This window comes from Echeneis naucrates, chromosome 10 (genome assembly GCF_900963305.1).
Source record: "Echeneis naucrates chromosome 10, fEcheNa1.1, whole genome shotgun sequence".
NCBI classification, from domain to species: Eukaryota; Metazoa; Chordata; class Actinopteri; order Carangiformes; family Echeneidae; genus Echeneis; species Echeneis naucrates.
Window position 1 is genome coordinate 5,999,029 of NC_042520.1, and position 23,957 is coordinate 6,022,985.

General features: G+C 42.3%; 2 protein-coding genes across 8 annotated transcripts in view; one reads left to right on the plus strand and one right to left on the minus strand.

Moving 5' to 3' along the window:
• fam13b (family with sequence similarity 13 member B) overlaps positions 1–8,570 on the plus strand; it is a 62,797-nt gene extending 54,227 nt beyond the window's left edge. For 4 of the 6 annotated variants that reach the window (XM_029512053.1, XM_029512050.1, XM_029512051.1 and 1 more), the window contains 11 exons: positions 6–77; positions 686–959; positions 1,043–1,184; positions 1,533–1,614; positions 2,289–2,471; positions 3,153–3,367; positions 3,445–3,528; positions 3,613–3,708; positions 3,818–4,194; positions 4,846–4,947; positions 5,031–8,570. In XM_029512053.1, the coding sequence (XP_029367913.1) occupies positions 6–77; positions 686–959; positions 1,043–1,184; positions 1,533–1,614; positions 2,289–2,471; positions 3,153–3,367; positions 3,445–3,528; positions 3,613–3,708; positions 3,818–4,194; positions 4,846–4,947; positions 5,031–5,154 (1,751 nt within the window). In that variant the 3' untranslated portion in view covers positions 5,155–8,570. The remainder of the gene's footprint in view (positions 1–5; positions 78–685; positions 960–1,042; positions 1,185–1,532; positions 1,615–2,288; positions 2,472–3,152; positions 3,368–3,444; positions 3,529–3,612; positions 3,709–3,817; positions 4,195–4,845; positions 4,948–5,030) is intronic. The other 2 variants (XM_029512055.1, XM_029512054.1) reach the window with 2 other exon arrangements.
• A 201-nt stretch (positions 8,571–8,771) lies between these two features.
• Positions 8,772–22,296, minus strand: klhl3 (kelch-like family member 3). 2 transcript variants are annotated; one of them, XM_029512056.1, is made up of 15 exons: positions 22,199–22,296; positions 20,673–20,831; positions 19,896–20,002; positions 19,651–19,772; positions 17,508–17,670; positions 17,186–17,295; positions 15,118–15,234; positions 14,036–14,185; positions 13,749–13,866; positions 13,192–13,389; positions 12,256–12,357; positions 12,036–12,164; positions 11,480–11,620; positions 10,984–11,127; positions 8,772–10,902 (listed from the first exon to the last, which is right to left on the minus strand). In XM_029512056.1, the coding sequence occupies exons 1-15, from the start codon at positions 22,246–22,248 to the stop codon at positions 10,874–10,876; spliced, it is 1,839 nt and encodes a 612-aa protein (XP_029367916.1). In that variant the 5' UTR covers positions 22,249–22,296; the 3' UTR covers positions 8,772–10,873. The 2 variants fall into 2 exon arrangements, with proteins under 2 accessions (XP_029367916.1, XP_029367917.1); XM_029512057.1 differs by having other exon boundaries at positions 20,673–20,807; positions 22,199–22,280.
• Positions 22,297–23,957: the final 1,661 nt, after the last annotated feature.

The following is a 23,957-nucleotide window of genomic DNA, read 5'->3' on the forward strand; positions in this document are numbered from 1 at the left end:
AACAGCATCACCTCCCTCCCATCTCCACCTCCCTCCCATAGACTTCTCATGTATGCATCTACAGAAAGAAGGCCAAGGTAAGTAGTGTCATGTGTTCCTGACCATCATCAGTCCAACCATCCTTACTCATCATCCTTTTCCTCTCGAGGCCGGTTGCTTACTGGTTTAGACACATGATGGGAAACCTCATTCATATGTTCTCACCATTTAAATTTTCTTGCGTGATACTGATGATGAAGAAATCCCTGCATGGAAAAACATGTTTCCCTCCATCAGAGTTGATAAGATGTCTGCTTTGTTATTTGCTCTGGCGGCAGACTCACTGGGCAGACTGATCAGGAGACATGTTCTCTGTGAACTCACTTTTCACCCCCGACGCTGCGTCTCTGTGTCTCATCTCTGTCTCATTATCTTTCTGAACCTTTCTTCGCCCTCTCCTTTCCCCCCTTTTCCCCTTGACTCAGCTTGTTAGCACAGCACTGGCAATAAGCAAGTGACTCAGCGGGGCACTGAAGAAGAAAATTAATTAGTTGTTAAACGTATCACCTCAAAAGCTCCATCCCAGGCAGCTTTTGTGTATTGATATGAACACTGCCTACTTTACGTGCAACTCTCCCGTCTTCACTGACCTGTGATAGCTCGTTCTGACCCCCTCTTCTCTCTGTTTCTTACCTCCTCTCTCCAGACCCCATCCCAGCTTACAAATCCTGGCAGGATGACAGCGAGAGTGGAGAGGCGCAGCTCTCCCCTCTGGCTGGTCGCATGGTTCCTCTTCCCCCGCTGCCGCTGGAGGAGGAAGGCGAAGATGAGGAGGGGGAGGGAGGGCAGGAGGCTTCCCCCTCCTCTTCACGCTCTCACCCTCACCTTTTGGCTCGTCGCTTCCTTGACTTTGGAGCACACGGGGCCCAACGTTTCCTCCAGCAGGACCCGGATGCGACCTCACCAACCAAAGCGCAGAGGTACAACAGAATCTACACCAACGGTAGTTTTCTTTAGTCCAAGTCCAAAAATGTCTACATGCTGTTCTGTGGTGCACTCCCAGGCCGCGGAGAGCATCGTTCGGCTCCAAAGAGGCATTGAGAGGAGGAGATTCAGTGACCCATCAACTCACCAAGAAGCTACAACACCTGAAGAAGAAAATCAAACAGTTTGAAGAGCAGTTTGAGAAGGAGAGGAACTACAAGGTAAAAAATATATTTCAAAGTATGTTTGTTGTTTTTGTATTACTGAGCAGTAAAAATATTTTTAAACTCTGTAAAAGTTTACTAGTCAGACTTAAAATAACAAAAGCCAAATGAAAGCAGCAGAAAGTCTGAAAATGAATGAATACAGTAAAGACATTTAGTGAAATTAAGAAGCTCAAGACGTAATTCTCCACAGAAACAAGCAACTTTTGAACTACCATTAACCCCAAAAATGTCTTTAATATTTAGCAGTTTTTAAACTAAGGTCTAAGTTGTTGTTGTAAATGATCCGGTGCCATCCTGACCTCTTTACTAAAATACTGTCTACACTCTGTCTTCTCTCTACAGCCCTCTCATGGAGACAAGGCAGCTAACCCCAAAGTCCTCAAATGGATGACCGACCTCACCAAGATCCGCAGACAGATTAAAGGTAGACTCGATCACTCTTTGGCTTGTGACTGCGTGTGTGTGTGTATGTCTGTCTGTCTCAGGGTTAAGAGTGTGTGTACCATCCTGTTCCATGCTGGACAGCTTGACCCTCCCCACTCCTAGCGTTTGATCTTAGTAACAGCAACGCATGTATGCTGATTTAACACACATAAACAGACACACACATGCAAAGGGTTGACGTGGCTCTCGTTTGCGTGGCTTCCACCCTCCAATGTGCTGGTGCGTCCTTGTGAACCCACATTCATTACCTGAGGTGAGCTTGGTAAGGTGAAGCAGTGGAAATAATTGGGTTTGCAAAATAACTGAAAAAGTGGGATTGATCTTCCGACTCACGGCCAAACACAGGAATTAGAAAGGGATGAATTGGTTGATCTAATTGACTGAATCTGATAAATATGGCTCAGCTGTCATTGTTTCACCATACTGAACAAACCCCAATAACATGGCTCGTCCACCTCCTCCCTGTGAGGTGATGGCTCTCCTTTTGGGAGAACGCAGTGGCCGAAACATATCTCTCTCTGTTACAAATCAAAATTGACAATCAACAATAATGCAAGCACCCGCTCTCCACTTTCCTCCCTCCTCCTCCTCCTCCTCCTCCTATCGCCCAACGACCGATTGATTGATTGATTGACTGACTGATCGGCCAACCAGGACGCCAGCACCACCTTTTACCCAGAAGCACGCTGAGGCACCAGGCTTTGCTCCATTCACACAGGCGCCACCATGTTCCCTCCTCCCCTTCCTCCTCCTCCTCTATCTGCTCACCTCCCCATCACACACTCACCCCCCCGCTCCACCCCTACTCAGGCCTGAGCTCTAGACCGTTTGACCTCAGTAAGTACCAACCCCTCAGTAAGTAGACATTACATACACATTGACAGTCACAATGAGGTGAGACAGCAGCTTGCTTCTTTGTTTTTGGTGCATTTCCTGATGAAACTGCATGTTGGCACAGGATGTTTAACTCGAGGAGTGTGTGAGTGAAGGAAAGTTACGGTTTGGATTTGAAAAAGAATATTTATTGAATGTTTTTGTTGGTAAATACACATTCAGATGTGGACTATTTTCTGACAAGACATAAAAGCTATATTTAGTAAAGCGGGGCAAAAGTTTTCACTAAAGTTTTACTTAACATGTAAATGTGAGATCAATACATGGAAATGTTTCTGCTTATGGGAAGTTAACGAATCATCTCAAACTGTCTTAGGAACTTTTTACGAACTTCGTAGTTAAACAGGTTTAAAAACAAACACACACAAATGTTCAGGAAAATATCCTTTTCTTCTTCTGTTTCCTTGGTGTGGCGGTGTGTGTTTTTGGTCAGGTTTCTGTGCACCTTGCCTTTCTCCTCATGTTGTGACACGTGCTCGTCCACAGATGTTTTATGGGCCTGAAGACTTAAGTTGTCTCATTTTCTCCACTTCCCTGTCCCTGCTCCCTCTTTTATACTTCACTATTTCTATGTCACGCTTTGCCTTCATCTCCCTTCTCATTAATTTATCCTTCCGTCTTCAGATGCCAAACACCGTGCAGAGAGCGAGCTCGGGACCCAGACTCGTCCTCGGAGCAACACTTTGCCCAAGAGCTTTGGCTCCACTCTGGATCAGGGTGCCTCTGAAACATCGGGCGAGGTCAAGGGCCCTCGTCCCACCAGGGAGGAAACACTGGAGCTGATCCAGCGCAGGGTCAAAGGGAAGCGGCAGGAGGACGGCTGGCCTGACGACATCAAGGTGAGTAGAAGAGTATTGCTGTGGTGAGACATCTGGACATGGACGTTTTTGAATGTGGTGTCTGTCTGCCTCTGTAGAAGATGACAAAGGAGCAGCTGTTCAGTGAGAAGACAGTCCTGCAGAAAAACCTGCTGCACTACGAGGGGCTCCACGGCCGTCCAGTAAGTTACCAGCACCGCAAATACCGATTCCACTTTTCTTCATCTGAACGTTCAGACAGTTTCTAATTGGTCCGTCTCCCTCAGGTGACCAGAGAGGAGCGTCTGGTGGTGAAGCCGCTCTATGACCGCTACAGACTGGTCAAACAGATGCTGACCAGAGTGAGCATCACACCCATCACAGTAAGTACAAGCAAGACCTGTTACACTGACACGCTTAATACTCAAGACATAAAGTACCCACTAACCTTCTCTTGGTGATCATCCCCCACCTCAAATCTCCACCCTTCAGGTATCCCCATCCAGTAAGAGGCGGAGTCAGACCCTCCAACCGATCATAGAAGGTGAAACTGCTCATTTCTGGGAGGAGATCAAAGAGGAGGAGGAGGAGGACGAGCTGAAAGGTGGTGGAGGAGAAGAAGATGACAGGGAGGAGGAGAGGGATGATGAGGAGGAAGACGAGGAAGAGGAGGGAGAGAGCAGCGGCGGCGAGATGCAGAGCCCCGAGGTGATCATGGCCGTTGATCTTGTGACCCCAACCGAACGGCAACTGAGGAGCCAGAACCAGCCTGGACGAGAGAGCGACTGTCCAATGACAGCTAAGCTGGAGGAAGGCTCGGGGAGGCTGGCGCTCGACCTGCGACTCTCCAGCTCCAACGCCTCGTCCATGTAAGACACTTTTACTGTCCGTCCGTTTCCACCTTCCACAGGAGAGGTGAACAGTAATTTAATCAACACGGACAGCTGCAGGAACAATCTGAGCTGAGTCTGATACTAAATGGAGAAACAGTCCACCATTCTTCTCCTTTAAATTAGCTTTATTTTCTGAAGTTTTGAAGAGATGAATTTTACAGCTTCAGCTTGATAAAAACTTTAAAAAATGTCACAACATAATGTTGTAAAAAACTTTCCCAGTAAAAGGATGTGGAGTAAGGTTTCCATGGTAACTGCTATTTTAGAGCTGATTTCAGACAGAGACATCAGGTGACGGACAGCAGCAGGATGAAAAGGCTTCGTGTTTACTGTGATTAATTATCCATCTGGGACGATTGTGTGACTCGTGGGAGGAAAAGCCTGATTGTCTGTAACCAGCAGGAATAATGTCAGACAGGTCGTAATCTGTGAAACGTGTCACTGAGCTCACGGCTGAAGTGAACACAGACACACCTTTAACCTAATCTGAACTTCACCTCCTGCTGTCTCTGGGTCGACATCCATCCTGTGAATTCATGTATAAACAACTTTGAACTCTGAAACAGTCCACATTGGTAACTGTTTTTGTTTTTGTGTGCGACTTCTTCACGTGTCTTCGTCCTGTAGGCCAGAGCTGCTGGAACAGCTGTGGAAGGCCCGAGCAGAGAAGAAGAAACTGAGGAAGACTATCAGAGAGTTTGAGGAAGATTTCTATCAGCATAATGGAAGGTAGGCAGATACTCATCGCACACCAAGTCACAGCCTCATATCTACGGCACCAAAAAGACGTTTCTTCTTCTCTGCTGCTGTAGAAATGTTCAGAAGGAGGATCGGGTCCCGATGATGGAAGAGTACAGAGAGTACAAGAGGATCAAGGCCAAACTCCGCCTCCTGGAAGTCCTCATCAGCAAACAGGATTCCTCCAAATCCATTTAGACCCGCCCACCGCAAACACCCGCTGACAACGCACATATCAGCTGTTATCGCTGCTGAGAGGACCTCCGTCGGTCCGTCGGACATCATCACACCTGGGGAGGTTTGACCACCGCTCCAGCTACCACCAGTCAGATCATGATCCCTGTTTGTGCTGCGGTCACATCAGGGAGAAACTGAAGTTACAGTAAAGCTTCTTCTTTCTTTCTTTCCAGTAAACTGAGGGACTTTCTGACCGAACCCGTTCATGACAACATGAACTAAGCTAAAAGCAGAGGCAGAACTTCCTGATGGCTTAGAAAGCGCTTCAGGCCATCAGGAAGTTCAGACTTCAGGAGCACACAAGCGTTAGTGTGCAGAGCGAGGGAAGGAGAGTTTAATAATTAACGAAACTAAAACATTTTGTACGTTTTGTGGGAAATATTTAAGATGATCCGTTTTAGCTGCTGAGTGAGTTTGTGATGCTGATAGTTATTTAGATGAAACTTGGTATTTTTATCACTCCCCCGAAACATTTGCAGATTTTAAAGAATCGTCATCCAGATGTAAAAACAGCAGTCAAATTCAAACTTAAGGTTCAATGTGCTGTTTTCCTTGATGTGACTGCAGCAGCAGGACGACTGATCAGCTACAGTAAACCGTCATATCAGAAAAACATCATCATCCTCCACACAAGATGTAAAACACATCGTCTCATTTCCACTCCTCAACTTCTGAGGAAAATTAGAACTTTTGGCTTTCTTCATCTTTCCCTCATCATCAATATTTGCTCTCCATGCTGAGGAATCTTACCAGACAGCTCGAGGACTGGCATTTCAGACGCTCACTCGTCTGTGTGGGACTTTGGCCGGAGTGAAAAGTCCCGTCTCTGTTAGCTTCAGGGCCGCAGTTTCTTTAACCCGCCGCTTCATCTAACGTCTTCATATCCGGATGTGTCTGATTTTAGAACTAATTCACAAAGTTTAAAAACATCGTGTGGGTGTATTCTTGTTTAAAAAAATGTGCTCATACGTGTTTGAGAGACACTGATGTTCATGTTGAATGAAAAAGAATATCTGATGTATTCCAAAGGAAAATGACAAAAAAAAAAAAAAAAAGTATTCCTTCCCAGTGTGACCTTGATGATGTTGTGAAAGACTCACTTTTTCACCGATATCTAGTTTCCAGCCCCCCCCCCCAACATTTTATTTCTATTTTGGCAGAACTTGTCTGGAGGATCTAAAGCAGGTTGGCATTCGGGGATGTTACGTCTTTTTTTTTTTTGTTTGTTTGTTTGTTTGTTTTTTCCTTTTCAGCTTATCTCAAGTTTCTGATGAGAACGCTGCTTTTAGGTTGTCTGGGTTTTGTGATTTTGACCTTTCTGACGGCACTTAAGGGCAGCATTAGAGTGGAAATACTCACATTTGGATGGTTGTGGCAGAAATCTTCAGCAGGTTCAGGGGCGGAGAGCAGCTGGTCTCTGACAGCTTGACTGTAGTTTTAGGGACTGGTTTGTATCGTTGAGCCTCCAGGACTGAAACCAAACTCCACCGGGTTTACTGATATTTTTACCCCAAACTGACGACGCTTGTTTCACTGAGTCGGTGCTGGAGGGAACTTAGTGAAGCTAAACACAAAAACAACCTCAGCCGAGTCTGTCCTCAAATCTCCACAGCCAGTCACGTTTCATTTCCTGCTGGCGGGTCAAATGAGAACAGGTGAGGAGTCATTTTGTGGTCAAGTTTGTCCTCTTCATTTTTCTTCTTCTTCAGAGAGGCCGTGTTGTCTTATGTAAGATCGGATCGGATTTTAAAATGTGGGATGAATTTCAGCTGTGACTGGTAAGTTAGTGAAGCAGCTTCTCGGAGGTGAAGTTCTGTTTATTATGGGATGTTGTCGCTAATGAAGGCAAACGTGACAAATGTGCTTTTCTTACTGTATGGATGTACATTTACCTGCCAGAGTCACAGCTGACTGCCGTCTTCAGTCGGTCAGCAGATGCAGATGTGATGTGAGAAAAGTCTTTTTGTGTTTGAACAACGCGTGTTTATCTGGACCGTTTATGGTGTAAAAAGATGTTATTTGCACAGCATTCACTGAATGCAGCCCTTTGTGTTTTTTCATTTGTATTTCTAAAGATGAAGCACTACTTCTATACAAATATAAATATATTCTGTACATAAAAAAACCCGAAGGAATGAATGTCAGAAATGTTAAATTATTTCAAACATTACGTTTGGCCCCCTTTGGTTCATTATATTTGTGATGCCCTGAGAATGTGTTTTTTTTATTATCATTATAAATATTACTATGACTATCATAACGATTATTTTGCGTGATACTAACAATAATAATCCTTTTGTATCTACTCACTAACTGTAAAACCAGCTGTAGAAGTTAGTCTGGCACTGTGTCATCTGAATTATTTTGTTGCTCTGTGTGAGGAGTTCAAATAGCAGCAGATCTGTAGTGCATGGCAAACACGAACATACTTGTACAAAAAACATGACGTATTGTTTATTTGTGCCATGAAGAAGCAGCAATAATAAAACTTCGCTCGGAGGTTTTACAGTATCCAGTTGTGGGTAACGATGTTGGATCAACTGTGTGAATATTTGAGGTACAAGTTTTTTTTTGTTTGTTTTTTTTTTGTTTGTTTTATTTGTCATGTCAACTTCAACAGTTTTCAACTTTGACACACACTTTGCTCGGACGTTGTGTTTTCACCACTGTTGTCAGCATAATGTTCGTGTTGCTCGATGTGAAGATGAACAGGGATTGAAAAGCCAAAGGCAGACGTGTCGTACCAGAAAACATTCCAGTTTTTATCGTCTAAAAAGTGGAAACGATCTGTCATCATTCTCCGACTTTTTCACCTTTTCAGTTTGTTTTTGTTTCGTTTTTCTTTTTTCCTCACATCGTGCCAGCAACAAAGTGGTAAAATGTCATGCTATTCACACGTTGTAAACTGTAAACATGTTCTGTCTCCGTCTGTGTGCAGTGTGTTTCAGATGCTTCAGCTCACTCACAGCAGAGGAAAGTGTCAAAGAGTCACAGGTCACAAAGAAATGTTCCGTTTTTTCTTCTTTTGTCTTTCTTTGGTCTGAAGAGCGTACGATTCTGGATCAGAGGCCTTAAAACTTTAAGGACAGATAGTTTGGTTTCTTAAAGAGGAAACAGATCAGTGCTGTTGTTTAAATATAGATTTCTGCTCTATTCGCAAACTCCAGCCACATCTTTGACACTGAACGTTTCTCCTCTCCTCTGCTTCCTCGGGCCGATCTGTGTTCTTTCACATCAATATATTGTATGTATCTGTAAATGTTTTCTATTTTGTGAATGCTTTTTTTCTGTTAATTCTTCAATAACAAAAAGGATTACAAAATACAATCAGTAACAAACATTTACACATGAAAATAAAATGAAAATTGACAAGCTTGCAACTTAACCGCTCTTTGTTCTTCAGTGAACTAAACCAAAGTGAACCGTAAACAGCATGTGGTGTGAAGATGAAGTCAAATAAATCAGGAAATCTGGAAACCATTTTGATGAACGATTAAGCATTCTATTCAAAAATACAAAATATCTGGTGATAATTTGTTTTTTTTTTTGTCATCAAATGGGAAAAACGAGACAGTCTGGGGAATTAAAACCTTTAATGGGAAAAATCAATCTAAACTAACAAAAGAGCTTATCAGTTCAGCTTCAGATTTAAAGTCTCAAATAGAAAAATCTTGATCATCATTAAAAAAAAAAAAGAATGTCTCCTAGTTGGAGGAAATGAAATGAAAAATATTTAAACAGGAATTTAGTGCCCTCCAGTGAACGTCAACTGTAGAAATGACAAACCATCAGCGAATTAAGAACTATCAACACAATCCGACTTCCTGCTGCTTCCATCTGTACACGTTAGTGTGAGGCTCAATCAGAGGGGGCTGAATAAAAATACCTTTTCTGCTGTTTCAGGAAAATCCTTTCTAAAAAAAAAGTGACAGGAAGGTCATCTGATAGAAGACATCCTCAAGTAAAAGTGCATATTTTAGTGTTTAGTGACTTAAACAAAAACAATACAATCTGAAAGTATTTTATATAGTTGTGGCCAAAAGGCTGAGAAATGACAGCAGCTTCCAGTTTGTGTGTGATTTCTGAGATTGTGGGCAGAAAACAGCTTCTATTTCTTCAATCTCTTCACTTCGTCGAGTCAAAGCTTTGGCACCTGTCAGCTAAATATCAGTCCATCTAAAATACGCCCACCATCTTCTGAATGAATGTCAGTAGAGCACAAATGTAACATTATTAGGATGAGAACATGAAATAAAACCTCACTTTTGTATGAATTAACGTTGTGCAATCAAGTGAACCAAAAACAATAAATAGAAAATCTTAACCTGTATCTTTTAGATTCTAATGTGACAGCTGAATTTCTACAGTGCATTTTGACACACTTCTTTAGACAACGAACAGAAATTGTTAATCATTCCAGTTTGTTACTGAACGATAAAAACATTTCCAGCATTAATCTGAATCTCATCATTACAACTGGCACCTTTTTTTTTTTTTTTTTTGTAAGAACTTCTGATGAAATTGTTGGCCTGTAAATGCTGAGTTTAAATGCTCCCAAAGTCCAACAGCAGGTCTGGATCCAGTTGGTCAGTCAGAGAGACAAGGCAGACATCCGACCGGCCAATCAGTCGGCCTGAATCAGTCAGTGCAAGTGTTCAGTGCATCAGTAGTGCGTCGACAAACGATGAGAGCTGTGTGAATCACATCGACTGCTCTGAGGCCAGAGAAGTTGTCTTCACCCTGTTTGAAAACCGTCTCAAAAATATTAAATATGAAACTTAATTTGCATACAAGACGTTTTCAACATTCTGTGAATCGTCTTCCGACTCTGTTTTCAGGTTGGAACAAACACTCTCTGACAACTGAGGCCATTTGTGAATACACAGCAGCTCAGAAAAGATTCATTTAGTTAAGCAGCTGGAGTGACTGACGCTCGGCACAGGAGACAACCAACCCGATACGTTTTTGCAGATCAACTTGTGTTAGGATGATTAATATGCTTAGAATTGTGGAGTTGTCATAATTTAAAAAAATGGCTCCCATGGCGTGCCTGGTTTCCAGGATTTTGGATAATGCTCACTCATCAGCCAATCAGAGGCCGGTAACACCATTAACCGCTGTGATCAGAAATTTAGGTTGAGGTTTGTGCTGTTGTTCTGTTGAATTGATGTTTCCATCAGCTGGTGTATTGAAGTATTGGGTTCCCTGGTCGGATACGGTCCGTCACGTGAACGCCACCAGTACACCGCTGGAGCACTTCGTCAATTTGGCCAATGGATGTCACTTTCTTCCTGACAACAGCATCTGAGTGAGTCAGACCTCAGCTGATACAGCTGCTTGTTATGTGCTTGGGTTCAGTCAAAACTCACTGAGACAGAGTTCCTTTAAGTCTGCTCTCCTGTGAAACTGTCCTTATGAGTCGGGATCTCACAGGGCTCAACGCAAAGAGCTTTAAGATAGCAGCAAAATCAGGATGCGGGTTGACGCCGAAACAGCCCTTCCCCTCGTCAACACCCATCCATGATTTATCAGCTGACGATTCAGGGAGCCCCGTCCATTTGGACAGTTTTATTGCAGGCGTTACGTCTCTCTCTCTTTGTGCGCGTCAAGCTTCAGATGCCTTAGTGAGTCTCTGTGAAATGGCTGCCGACGCAGAGCCGGCGCTGCGAGATGACCACGGTCATAACGGCTTGTCGATCACTGCAACACCTGGAGAAGTGAGAACATGACGGACTGAGACGGAGAGAAGCACGCCGCGGTAAAATGTGCTGCTCATTGGCAGAGACGTACCTGCGTAGCTGCGACCGTTGCTCATGTTGGTGGGAATGAGGCTCCACTTGTCTACAGCCGGATTGTAAAACTCTACAGAGGAGAGATTACAGGAGCCGTCGTCTCCGCCGATCACATACAGCAGACCGTTAATGGCACAGACACCTTCAGGAGAGAGTTACACGTTTAGCATACATTTCCCTGCACCTACAACAAACACTGGGTCTTCTTAAAATATAAAATAAAAATAATTTTCCTGACGTTTATATTTCAGACGTAACGAGAAAGGGAACGCTGCTGATGTCTGCTGTAGTAGTGATTATATAATTGTTGGTATTTTATCACCATAGAATCAAAAACTTAAGCATTTTCTGACTTTTTCCGAAGAAGCTCAAAAGGTCTGACCAATCACTGACACCTTAACATCAATTTTTGTCTCTTAAAATCATTGATCATGAAAGTCATGAGTAATGGCAGCAACATGAACAGTGAATATGAGAAAAAAAAATAACCTGACCTGCATTTCTTCTGCACATGTTCATGTCACAGACCAGCCTCCAGATGTTGGCCTGCGGGTCGTAAACCTCCACACTCTTCCTCACTAGAGGTCCGTCATGTCCTCCTGCCGCATACAGCAAACCGCCCAACACACCCACACCTGAACAAAATACACAAGGAGGCATCAGTGGTAAAGATGTATATATCTGATATCTGACTTAATAAAGGAGTTCAAACTTGATGCTACAGCAGGAAGATAACAACGTGATCCAACGCCAAAAACCTTTTGTGAACAAACTCATTCTTTAATAAGACTGTTTCTTACAACAGTGCTAATTACTTGTTGAAATGTTTCTCATACTACTTGTTTGATACTTGTTTGTGTAATTTCAAACAAAGTCCACAGGGTGGTACTGTTGGCCCAGAGAGAACTTACATGAACTGGCACCATTTCCTAACAGCACGTCATCAGTTAGAAATGTTCATGTTTTTCAGGATGTGCATCTTATCCGTGTGGAACAACAGCTCGCAGGGAAGGACGTGTTGTTTTGTTAAAGTGTAGTGTGGTGGCGTACCTGCTCCACTGCGCCGCGTGCTCATGTCGGCTACGTAGCACCACTGATCAGTGACGGGGTCGTACTCCTCCACTGTGCTGAGGCACTGCCGGGACGCACCATCGTAGCCTCCTACTGCATACAACTTGCCTATGGACACATTAGAAACCAGCCATGTTTGAATTTTGCATTTTCACTAAATTATTTATGTCATGCACCCCCCCGCACACACACTTCTCACCATCAACCACCCCAACCCCCACACTGCTGCGTCGGGTGTTCATGGAAGCCACATACAGCCACTCGTTTGTTTTGTAATTGTAGGACTCAACTGTCGACAGACCTGAATAAGACAGACAGAAGAGAAAAGAGCAGAGAGGCGAGAAAATTATGAAAAAATGATGAATAAGATTAATGAGTTGGCGAGCAACAGAGTTTGTTGGCATTCTGCTTTTAGCTGGCACGGATGTGTTCAGAAGGAGATATGACTCCCCTGCCTCTTGTATCTGCTCACCCTCAGGTGGTAATCAGAGAGATACTGAGTCAGAGGGGGAGCGACCATTTTGCTCTTTCACCTCAGCTGCATGTTCACACATCATCCATCCCCATTTTTGTTTTTTTGCAGACTGACTGAATTGGTTTGTTAACAGTGAACTGTCTTCCTGCAGCTTCACCATCCCACCAGACAGTGGGACAATAAAATGTCTCTTACCACATTATTCTCCCTCCAGATTTTTTGAAAGTTTGTTGTTCTCCCAACAGCTGAAAGTTTTTATCTAACCCTAACCCATTTTAGGAAATTATGTGGTCTATTTCTTCTAACCAGCAACAACAACATCATGGGAAGGCTCTTTTTACTATAACTGCTTCACCACTTCAAACAATCAATGCCTGAAGAACACAGAATAAGGCATAGCTTATTTTTCATAGCTTTAAAATCCCACACCATATCCATGATTAAACGTCTTTTATTTTTACCTAGAGATACTGTTGACAAGCAATACGGAATAAAATTGACAAAAATGTTTAAGACTCCCACTTTTTTTTTTTTAAGATGATTTTTAAATCCAGAGTTAATCAGATCTGCAAAGTAGCACTTAATCAAAAGGTGCAAAAACTGAAGCATTATCTTAGTACCAATATCAATTTCAGCCATGATGTGACTGTGAGTTCGTACCTATACTTCCATTAAAGCCCCCCACAGCGTACAGTAAATCCCCCAACACGGCAGCTCCCAGTGTGCTGCGCCTCTCCTGCATACTGGACACGGCGCTCCACTGGTCCCTCGCTCCGTCATACACGTCCACCGTTCGCTCCCGCAGTGAACTGTTGAAACCCCCGACTGCATACACCCGGCCCGCCATGGAAACAACACCTGAAAGAGAGAACACGGTGAAATAGATTATTAAAAACTGGAAAGCAATGTAGTTATCTGTGGACATTAATATGGGCTCTTTGAGCATAAGAGACTATGAACAGTACATTACTGCTAAGGTCACCGTAGTTATTACTGTGATTAAGTTCAGTTCACGTAGCAGAAACTTGAACATAGTACCGTTCCACTAAATTTCATCTGCTTCAATGTTCGTCAAATTTGAGGGCCTATTTTAATGGTGTGAGTCAAAAGCTATATCTGAAGTTTTCCTCGTCTCTGTGGAGGAGTAATTTTATGTTGCATTGTCAAATTTCTGCGTGACTTCACTGCAAATTCAGGCACAAGATACAGAAACTGACCTGCACGGCAACGTCTTGAAGGGAGGTCAGCTACTTGATACCAGCGGTCCTCCTGGAAGTCATAACACTCCACGCTTCGGATTGCCTTCGGAGCCTGACCGCCAACAACAATCATCACCTGCGCACGCACCAACACACACACACAGACAGACAGACAGACACACACACACACACACACACACAGTCTCGAGGTTGGAATCACTTTTTTTTTTTTTCCTCCAGGTAACAGTCATTCACACTGACAGTCTGTCAGCATCCACCATATGAGATTGTGTACGTTTGTTTACCTTGGGGATGCTAATAGGCGTCCTCGGTCGGGTTCTGTCCGTTTTGATGAGGTGCCGCTGGTCAGCAGGCAGCAGGTGATACTTCATCGCCTCTATAAGAAAATCTTTACAGGTGTTGTTGTTCTTTATCAACGCCTCTTCCTCCACAATCTGAAATGGGGACACGTCAGATTATATAGTTTTTTTTTTTCACTTTTATTTACCAAATATGACTGAGAACTACAAGTGGATGTGCCAGTGAAACAAGAACGTTTGATATGACCATCAACAAAGATCCCACAGGTCCAATAAGAGTTACACTTCATTTTGAGGCACTGAACTGATTTTTAGAATTCTGTATTTCTAAAAAAAATTTGTAAATAAAAGCCGACAGACTGAGGAAGTCTGGGTTGAGCCACAAAACATGTTCAGGTACAACATGTCAGGGTTCGCTGATGCAATCTAGTCCTTCACCTCCACGTCTTGCATTAAAACCATTTGAAGCACACCTACTCGTGGATCAACCCACTCATACCATGGACCTTTTCCAAGAATAAGAGGATTTGCCAAAATTTGGTCAAAGCTTTGCACTCAAAATCAAAAGTTTTTGAAGTAAGAGCTTACCGTTGTAAGGACAAGGAATAAATTAGTCTTTCTCCTCCTCTGTCATCTACTGTAGATTTTTCTTCTCCATTTCTTTTTCTTCTGCAGCGTCCCATTCCTCAAAATTCTTGTACTCTCCAAATAAGTTAAAGGAAATGTTAAAAACATCCCTTTCTGTTTGTTTTGTCCTCAGAAGTTGCAGTTGACAAGTTGACAGCTTGACAGCTGGGCCCGTTATGTTGCTATGGTTACAGGCGTGGATGAATTTAGAGCAGTTAGTCTACAAAGTTTAGCCAAACTACGTGTGCATTAAACGGTTTTAACGCACACCTGCTGACCAATCAGAGCAGTATTCACGCTGACCATGGTATAATCAGGATGATGGAGAATGTTAACAGTATCACTAACGTTTTTTCGAAGGTGAAAACCATCACACAACAGCGTCAGGTGGAAATGGTATAGTTTTGAGAGAGCACGACAGAACAGAGGAATTTCTTTACCTGAACCAGATAATCCCTGGACAGCAGCGGAAGTCTGACATGCTCCATCAGTTTGGGCATGTACTCCAGACGAGCCGGCTTATCGTGCTTGATCCAAGCTATCATAGCCTCAAACACCTGGGAGGGATGACGAGCAGAGTCAGGGAACAGCATGTTTTCACATTTTTTAAATCCGTCCTTTCAGGTCCATTACTTTGACCTAGAAATACACAGATTCAAGTTTTACTCTTTTCTCGCCTGAGCGATCGATCGCTGCATGAAGTTGGTTGTAATTCATGCTTTTGGAAAGTTACTTCTCTGACGCTGTTCAACCATTTATAGGTACTCATTGCACATGACAAGCTCAATGATTTCACTCACTGGCGGTGTGAAATGGATCGTACCAGCTGCAGATGCCGGTTTTCTTTCATAGTGAAGCCACTAAAACAGACCTTCGTTTTACAGGCTTTTCTAACCAAGAGCAGCTTTGTTGAGGGCGCTACTCCCTGCCTGTAATCTGTTGATTCAAAGGGATGATCACCTCCTGTTGGTGTGTGAAGTGGCTTCATTGGAGCAAACGAGGGAACGAGTGCAGCTCACATTGTGCACAGAACTGATGTTTCGTGATTCCATGACTTTCTAATTAGAACTAAATAGTTCTAATTCAGATTTATACAGGCTACCAAAAAAAAACAGTCACATGCATATTGTACTACAAACCATCACAACGCTGCTACATTAAATAAGTTATGTGCCTCTGTGTGTTGATGTGGCTAAAACAACTTCTTCTGCTGACGATACCAGAACCTGTGCAGCTGACTCCACCTATTATCACACAAACTGTAATTAAGGGGGTTGGGAGCAAAACTTCAGGTTCACAGTCGTAACTCTCTGTTGTAGATGTCAGGATCTCCTCTCTTACTGATAATTGGTGAATATTTTATAAAACTCAGTGGCAAAATAGCAGTAAACATGAATATGATTTAACTCTGATTATGTCATTTAATCATACAGTGGCAGACCTCAGTCACTTCATCTTATTAAATCTGAAGCTTAACACTGTTTGATTGATTGTGGCTCATAAATTAGATTCTTTTGTGTTCACCACCTCTAAATGGGTGAAAGCTCCCGTGATGGAGCAAGCAGTTTTCAAACATCCTGAGAATTAAATGAACCAGATGTGGGGAAGGTTTATAGAAAAATGTAATCAAGAAATCATTTACTGTTTCTGCAGATGAAGATGGTACGACAGCAAATGTATAAGCTGCCTGTGTGTCTGATTTGTGTGTCTTGCTCAAGTTGACTGCTGCTTCGCCGACAGCCGGACTCTGCTGTTGACTAACAGCAGACAGAGATGACATCCTCTGTAATATGTCTGCTGGCCTGAGTCAGACTATCACACAGGGAACGTGACAGTGATTTGTAGCTTTAGTCCCACTCCTGATCTCTCTCAGCCGCCACTTGAGCTGTCTCGGAGTCAGGAGTCGACTGCAGGGGGTGCTGTTTTTGTTGTCCTCTGTGTATTCACTGGTTAGTTGAGTTCTGCTGGTTGGTTCATCGTTTTTCTTCTTCATCATTACATCTTATCAGCAAATGTGAGATCATTCTCTGATTGTGTGAGTTCAGATGCCTCATGATGTATTCCTGTATGTGATTATCGCCTTTGTGCTTTTAAGTCTGATGTCTTAAGTCTTTGCTGTGAAAATACCTGATTTCCTAACAGCCAGAAAAGGTCAAATTTGACACTTCAGTCACAGCTCAGTGTCAGTCAACAAAAATGAGCAAAATTTCCTTCATCTCCATCACCCAAGACTTGGTTTGGGTAATTTTGAGCCTAACAAACAGTTGCCTCTGCGTTGCTCTCTATTAGACAGCTTAAACAGAAAAGACAGTGAGCCAAGTCGACTTTGAGTCATCCACTTTTACAGACAGTGCTTGCTTCCTTTATACCCAACAGTCCTGAACAGTGATGAGCTGTTATTTTGTGTTTATGGAGATACAATGCACAAATATTTCAATTATCACATTAAAGAAAACAGACAAGCTTTGATAAATAGCTGAATGGTGTGCCTGCATTGTTCTATCTGACCTTCTCCTCCGTGGAAACTGTAAGTTTGTCACTGGAGATGAGGCTGCACACTTGCTGCAGAGTCAGGCCGAGAAACTCCTCACCCTGCACCACATCTGTGAAATGCTGCTCTAAGAGACACAAACATAATGAAATATTTTACCCAGCTGAAAAGGTGTACCCGTTTATCATCACTTTCAAAATGTAATTTTCCAACTCTCTGGATCTGCAGCAGTTTTCTAAAGACTTAACTGTTAAAAGTAACACCTCCTTCCACACCACACAAGCACACACAGTGGCAAAGATGAGTCAAGGCTTGTGGAGTGAACAGTGAGAAGCTTACCAGCATATGCGTGGGCCTGGTTCAGAAGCTGTGTGCATGTGTGCAGGTCAGCAAACGCTCTGATGCCCAGACAGTTGGTGGGATGAAGCTGAGACTGCAGGAACTCACAACAAACCTGACGAACATCCATCAGCTGGAGGAGGCTCGCTGCTGGCAGCAGAACCTGCAAAGAGAAACACAAAGCCAATTTGAAACTCCAACTGGATTTTATTAACATGAATTAAAAAAAAAAAAAACTTTTGAAGCTGGGTCTTCTCTCAAAGCATGTGTTTAACCTAACAAGTGTTTTCACAACAGAACGACAGAGCAGAGTTAGTTTCCACCCACAGACAAATATTTAGGAAGATGTGGTAGCAGAAACAGAAACTTTTCATCCATTTGGCTTATGACAATATATCATTTGTTCTATTTATCAAACAATCAACCCAGAGATATGATCAACAAGCCAACCATTAAACGCAACATGTCCCCCAAATTGTTCTTGATGAGCAGAAAATTAAATAGCTACTATTTAGATAATCAACTCATCTTTTCTTTTATTGTATGACAGAAGATGAGAGACTGATGTGAGACTGATCAGTGCACCTGGGACGTCTGCATTGTTCAGCACTACAGTTATTCCAAGTCTCTTAGACAATATGTTATCAGAGCAGAGCAGGCAGTTTACTGCTGAAACTGTGATGCTAACCGACAAAGCTTCCCTTTGATGCATCCCTGCATATTAGCTTAACTAGGTCAGTGAGACAGTAGCAGGCTGCACACTCCCACATCAACTCAGTGTGGATTGTTACTGTCTCTTCTGTTTTCCAGCTGCCCTGAAGGCTTATGTTTTCTAAAAGGAAACATCAGGCCCACTGGAGCTTTGCTTACAGCAGCGGTGACACACACACAGACAGGCTTGAGGGTCACACAAGCAACAAATACAAACCCTGAGCACTTTATTGTGAACAAAATACTGAAGCAGGCCTCTTTTTGCTTGACATACAGCCTCAGTTTTCTGCAGCTTTGAGATTCTACAAATGAATGCATAAATAAGCAGATGTGCCCAATAAGATGCTCAGTCAAAGTGTGAACAATTGAAAAGTAAAAGCAGCCTTTTTCTGAGTCAAAACACATCGTCACACATTTCCCAGCGAGCCAATCAGGCAGGCACGCTGCTAACAGTGGGAGGATTTCCTGCTTCTCTCCATGCACACTTCCTGTGCTAATAATCAGAGGAAATATCCAGCCTGTAGCTTGATCCTGGTGCAGTTATTTAACCTCGCAACAGAGCCATGCAGTCACCCCAGAATTTAAAGGCAAATGTCTCAACCCTGTGTGTTCACAGCACAGTAGAGCTCACAAACACAACCAGCTCTTACAAGCCATCAGCCACTCTGAACTTCCACTAAAGAACAAAAGAATTAAATGGATCAAGTCTTCAGGGAAAACTTCCTGCATGACAAGCAGCCAGTCTATGTAAATCATTACAAAGAATAAACATGGCCTTTATTTTCACTTTAGCACTCTGAAACATTTTATATGAACCTAAAGATAAAATCCTGACAAAAAAAATTGTGTTGTTGCGTTGTTGTATTCCTTTATTTAAATGTCCATTGAACCTGGATTTTGAGTTTGAGTTTCTTCTTCATGATTTCTATAGGGGTGTTTTCTATTCTTTTTAGTCAGAACCTATGTTATTGTTATATGTTATTTTTCTGACTTGTGCTCAAAATGGTGTGGCTTAAACAAAGGCCTGAACACAGAGGAGGGTCAAGACAACAGCAGTAAAACATTTCCTTCTCAACAACCAGGAAGTTCTGTGAATGTGTGTATAACACTGTGAACCCAAATCTTTTTGCTATGAGCAACAATGGTATTTTGACTTCTCATTATCCATACAGTAAAAGTTGAGACAGATTGGCCAAGCCAGTATTTTAAACTCCTGGTCACTGAGCAGCAGTGTCATGTTACTTCAAAACTGAACTCTTCAGTAAGAGGAGAGCAAGAACTGAAAGAGGAGACACAAACAGTAAGACAGAAAAAGAAGCTGGCAATGGTATTCCGCTGATATGATTATAACGCATTAGAGTTAAAAACAACTTTCCAGTAGAATAAAAAAGCCTCAGTCTTCTTCTTCATTAACACTAACACACAGTCTCACCTGAACATTGTCCTCTGTGACTTCAATCTCAGCAGTATAAATGTAATCAACAAGTTTTCTCAGAGTCTGACCATCCACCTCTCTGATCTCCACCTGATCAGCCTTGCTCTCACTCATATCACCTGAAGACAGAGAAGCACACACAGTTAAGCACATTTAAGCACATACAAGCAAGCACACACACACACACACACACACACACACCCCGCAGATATGATGTCATGCAAACAGCAGTGTATGTGGACCTGTGAACATGGCACAGAAGTAGGGGCTACAGGATGCCAGGACCACCCTGTGAGCTGGCACTTCAACACTCCCCGCAATGAGCTGGACATCGCACAGCATCTTTTTACTGGAGGATCAACAGGAGAGAAGAAAGATGCATGATTGTTGTTTTAATTTGCATAATAAAGATGTGTAAAAATAAATGTGCATAAAGGAGCCAGGAGAAGCATGCACACTTTAAGACAAGTATGAGTGTAACAGCTACCAGCAAATGTCCCAAACAAGGTGTTAAAAATCCAGGTGTCACCTAAAATAGAATTTTCAGAGTTCCTCTAGTTGGGAGGTTCAAGTTTCAGTATCACTGTATCAAGACAAGCTCACAAATTTCAGTTTAGCAAGCTGTTTTGTTTTGTTGTGTTTTTTTTTTCTTTTGTTTGTTTGTTTTCTTTTTGGTAAAGAAAAGAAAGAAAGAAAAAAAAAACTGACTCAAAATGCAGCCTCTTGTTTTGTGGCGTGTTTGTATTGTTTTTTGTTTAGACTGCTGCCAGGAGACAAAGTGAGATCTCTTGGGTGCGTACTTGCGTACTGGCACACTGTGATCAAGAAGAAGCACTTATTTTTCTTTTTTGAAGGACAGACAAAGCCTTCCTTAAAATACAGATGTTCAGGTAGCTGAAAAATTTTAGTCAAATTGAGGCCAAAAAAAAAAAAAAAAGTACAAATAAACATATATGTACAATAAATATATGTGGAGCCCCAAGCATGACAAAATGGCCATACTTATGTCAGTAACATACCTTCTCAGGTCATTCATTAGCTGGAAAGCTTTCCTCATGTGCGTCTGGTTGAAGGTGTGCATCCCTCCATTCACAGCGTCCTCCTCCGAGTCCACCGTGCAGTTTGGACGTGGTGAGGCCGGTGTAGCCACCAGACTGGTAAGACATGAGAGGCAGTGTCTGGATCAATGGAGATAGATGGTGACCCAAAAGTTAGGCAGGGCATTTCATGGCTCACTTCAAGGGGTTACAAAAGAAAGAGGAGGGGGGACAGGGATGAGAAACTGGAAACAGTGAAAGGGTGAGTCATGCAAATGTTGTCAGTGTTATCAAAAGTGTACATGCTGCGTGTACAGATGCACTGTGCAGACAATGCAGACAGTAACACGTACAGATGTGCACGCACTGTGACTCACAATGTTATCAACTTTATATTTACCAAATAAAAAAGTGGTTTAGTAAATATATACTTCATTCGATGGGTCATCCTGTGGCGTGTCTTGCAGTGTGCAATTGTTAGCCCATTGTTAACCCATCCTCTGTAAATAGTCCTGTCATGGAAGTCGGTCGTTGTGGCAGAGTGTGCACAGTATGTGACCCACAATAAAGATTTTAACGTCCTTCCTTTACAGTCATTTCAGTCCACTGGCTATAGACTCAACTCTTTGGTGACTTGTCAGCAAACATGAAAAATGTATATGGCCAATGATATCATATGACTTTGAAGTACACCTCAGACAAATGCACAAGAAAAAGATTAGAAACTGAACTGATGAAAACCTGTTCGGGATCTAGGTTGAACTTGCAGCCGAAGGTGGTCTGCAGAAACCATCACTTCCAGCTCGCCTCACAGGACTTCTGCTCGGTTTGGTGTGAAATATGAACGCATTTGTCTGAAGCAGCATGGATCTAATCAGCTGCCTGTTATCTGGGCTCTCATTATGACCCATCTCTGCCTCCACACAAACAATCTGAGCAGATAACGACGAGGCACATGCGAGCCGTGGGAATGTTATGAGAAGTTGGGGCACATCAGTAAACATCGAGTGGGCAAACTGAAATAAATAAACAAACAAATAAAACAAAACAACAAAATAAAACCACAGGTTTTATGTATTGGAGTCCCCCAAAAAATTAAATAAGCCTGATGTTTGTTATCCGTTTGTCAGGTTGGCTAGCTGTTAGCATTGCTAAATCATTAACTATAACAAGCTCATGACAGCGTTGGTTAGCTGCCATTAAACACTCCTCATGTCGTGGTTATAAACTAATTTAGGATTCAGGACACACTCCAGTCTCCATCTGTCAGAAACAACTCAGTGGAGCTTCCCAAATTGTTAACGTACTTTGGTTTTGGAGCAGCCAGCGAAGCTAACTCACCGATGCTAACTAGTCAACAAGGCTAGCTCGAGTTTGGTTAGCCGGGAAAGTGCTCGTTGGATTGTCCGTGTCGGGCTTCAGGTCTAAAGATCCCGAGGCTTGAAAAATGTTATCCAGCAGATGTTCAAACACAAATACAAGCCCCTGAGCGATGAAGCCAAACTCACCCAAAAGACACACCGTCCATCCTCCCGGAGCCGGAGAGCACCGCAGGCATGAGCGCTGCACAGATCCTACACAGAGAGGTCTCACTCCGGGGGCGAAAACAGACACACACGGAGGCTGGCTTTGGGTAATGACTGAAGGAGAAAAAAAAAACTTTATTCACTGTGCTTTATTGATGTTTATTCTTTTATGCATAATTTGTGTTATATATCAGCCTTAGATAAACATTAAAAATTGTATATTCCTCCACAGTAAAACGCATAATTGGTCCCAGTCACATATTGATTATGACTTCATGCACCCCAAAACCAACAAGTGCTCCCGATTTGAAATGATTTGACTGACAGAAATGTAATCAGCAAAATGTAAAAAAAAAAAAAATTCAACCTATTTTCTTGGGGTTTTTTTTTTATAAGAAATAATGATAAAAAAAACAGGGCAATTTTATATGATGATCAATGCAATAGTCTTCAACCACATTTCTAAATTTGAAATTAATCATATTAAGAAAATAAAGTAATCCTGGACTTTTTGAGGCCACTGGCCAGTCACCCATTTTACCCAGTTGGTAAGACAATATACTGGTCCCTTTCCCAGATTTACTGTTTATAAAATTTAAATTTCTATGGATTTCATTTGAAGGAATTTCCTATCAAATCACTAATTGGAAAAATATTTCATTGCTAACCAAGGATGATTGTCTTCATTTACTAAAAATGGGTCTCATCAGTTCAGCTTTCAGATCTTTGCACTGTTTGTAAAATATTTTTTTTACATACCATTATTAGTTTGTGGAGCACTGATTGATGTATGATCTGCTGAAACATGTCAAACGTAATAAATATAATACAGTTGGAAGTGTGAATAAATCTTATTAATAAAACTTCATGCTGCTGAAGCTGAAGCTTTATAGTAAATACAACAAAAATCTACAAGAAAAATGTTATGTTCTACTATAAATGCATGATGAACTGTTTTTGTCATGTTTTTATGCATCAGCTTTTTAGTTTTTTTGTGCGCACACAGATGATCAACCAATTCAACCAAACCAAACTGTCTTATCAAGCCATAAGGTCACCAAAGCAGTTTCAGTCCACCCTTACACTCATTGTAAAGGTCTGTGGACTCGACTGGAGGTATAAACATCATTCTGAAGTGTAGGCAGAGAGCTATCACACATTGGTACAAAATCTGTCATAGGTTTAAATTGGGTTGAGATTTAGTTATTCTGAAGGCCATGGGTTATGATTCAAAGCACTTTTCTCAGACCATTCAGTGGACCCTTGTTCCATATGGATGGAGTTTCTGCATACATATATATATACACACACACACGCGCACACACACATACATACACTCAGTATACTTTTGTTTTTACAGTGTTGCTATCACTGTGGATGACATAAAACTGAAATTCTGGCAGGCTGTGATGTCACGATGCAGAGGAAGTCTTTGGTAAGATTCAAAATGAGGCCATCGCAACAATTTGCCTATATATGTTGTTATATCAACAGTTGTATTTGATGGCAATTACTGGAGGACCTCGTCATGCTTTCATACCCAGAAATACGGTCAGCGTGCAAGCACACCTTTTCCTTCCTCTCTGTTGTTGTATTGTAAAGGCAAGAAGGGATTAATAACAATCAGTCATGACCACTTAGTCATAAAATCAGTCTTTCCTACAACACAAATGTTTACATTTTCATGCATTCTCTGCAAGAAGATGCCACAGCAACACAAAATTAACATGCCCTTAGATGG

Bases quoted from the DNA above. Each gene is read 5' to 3' on its own strand.
- klhl3 (XM_029512056.1), bottom strand. From the start codon at position 22,248: ATGCCTGCGGTGCTCTCCGGCTCCGGGAGGATGGACGGTGTGTCTTTT. The intron at 14,186-15,117 runs GTAAAGAAATTC...TCCCCATTTCAG, and splicing joins CCAGGGATTATCTGGTTCAG to ATTGTGGAGGAAGAGGCGTT. The intron at 11,128-11,479 runs GTCAGGTTATTT...TCTCTCCTGAAG, and splicing joins CATGTGCAGAAGAAATGCAG to GTGTCTGTGCCATTAACGGT.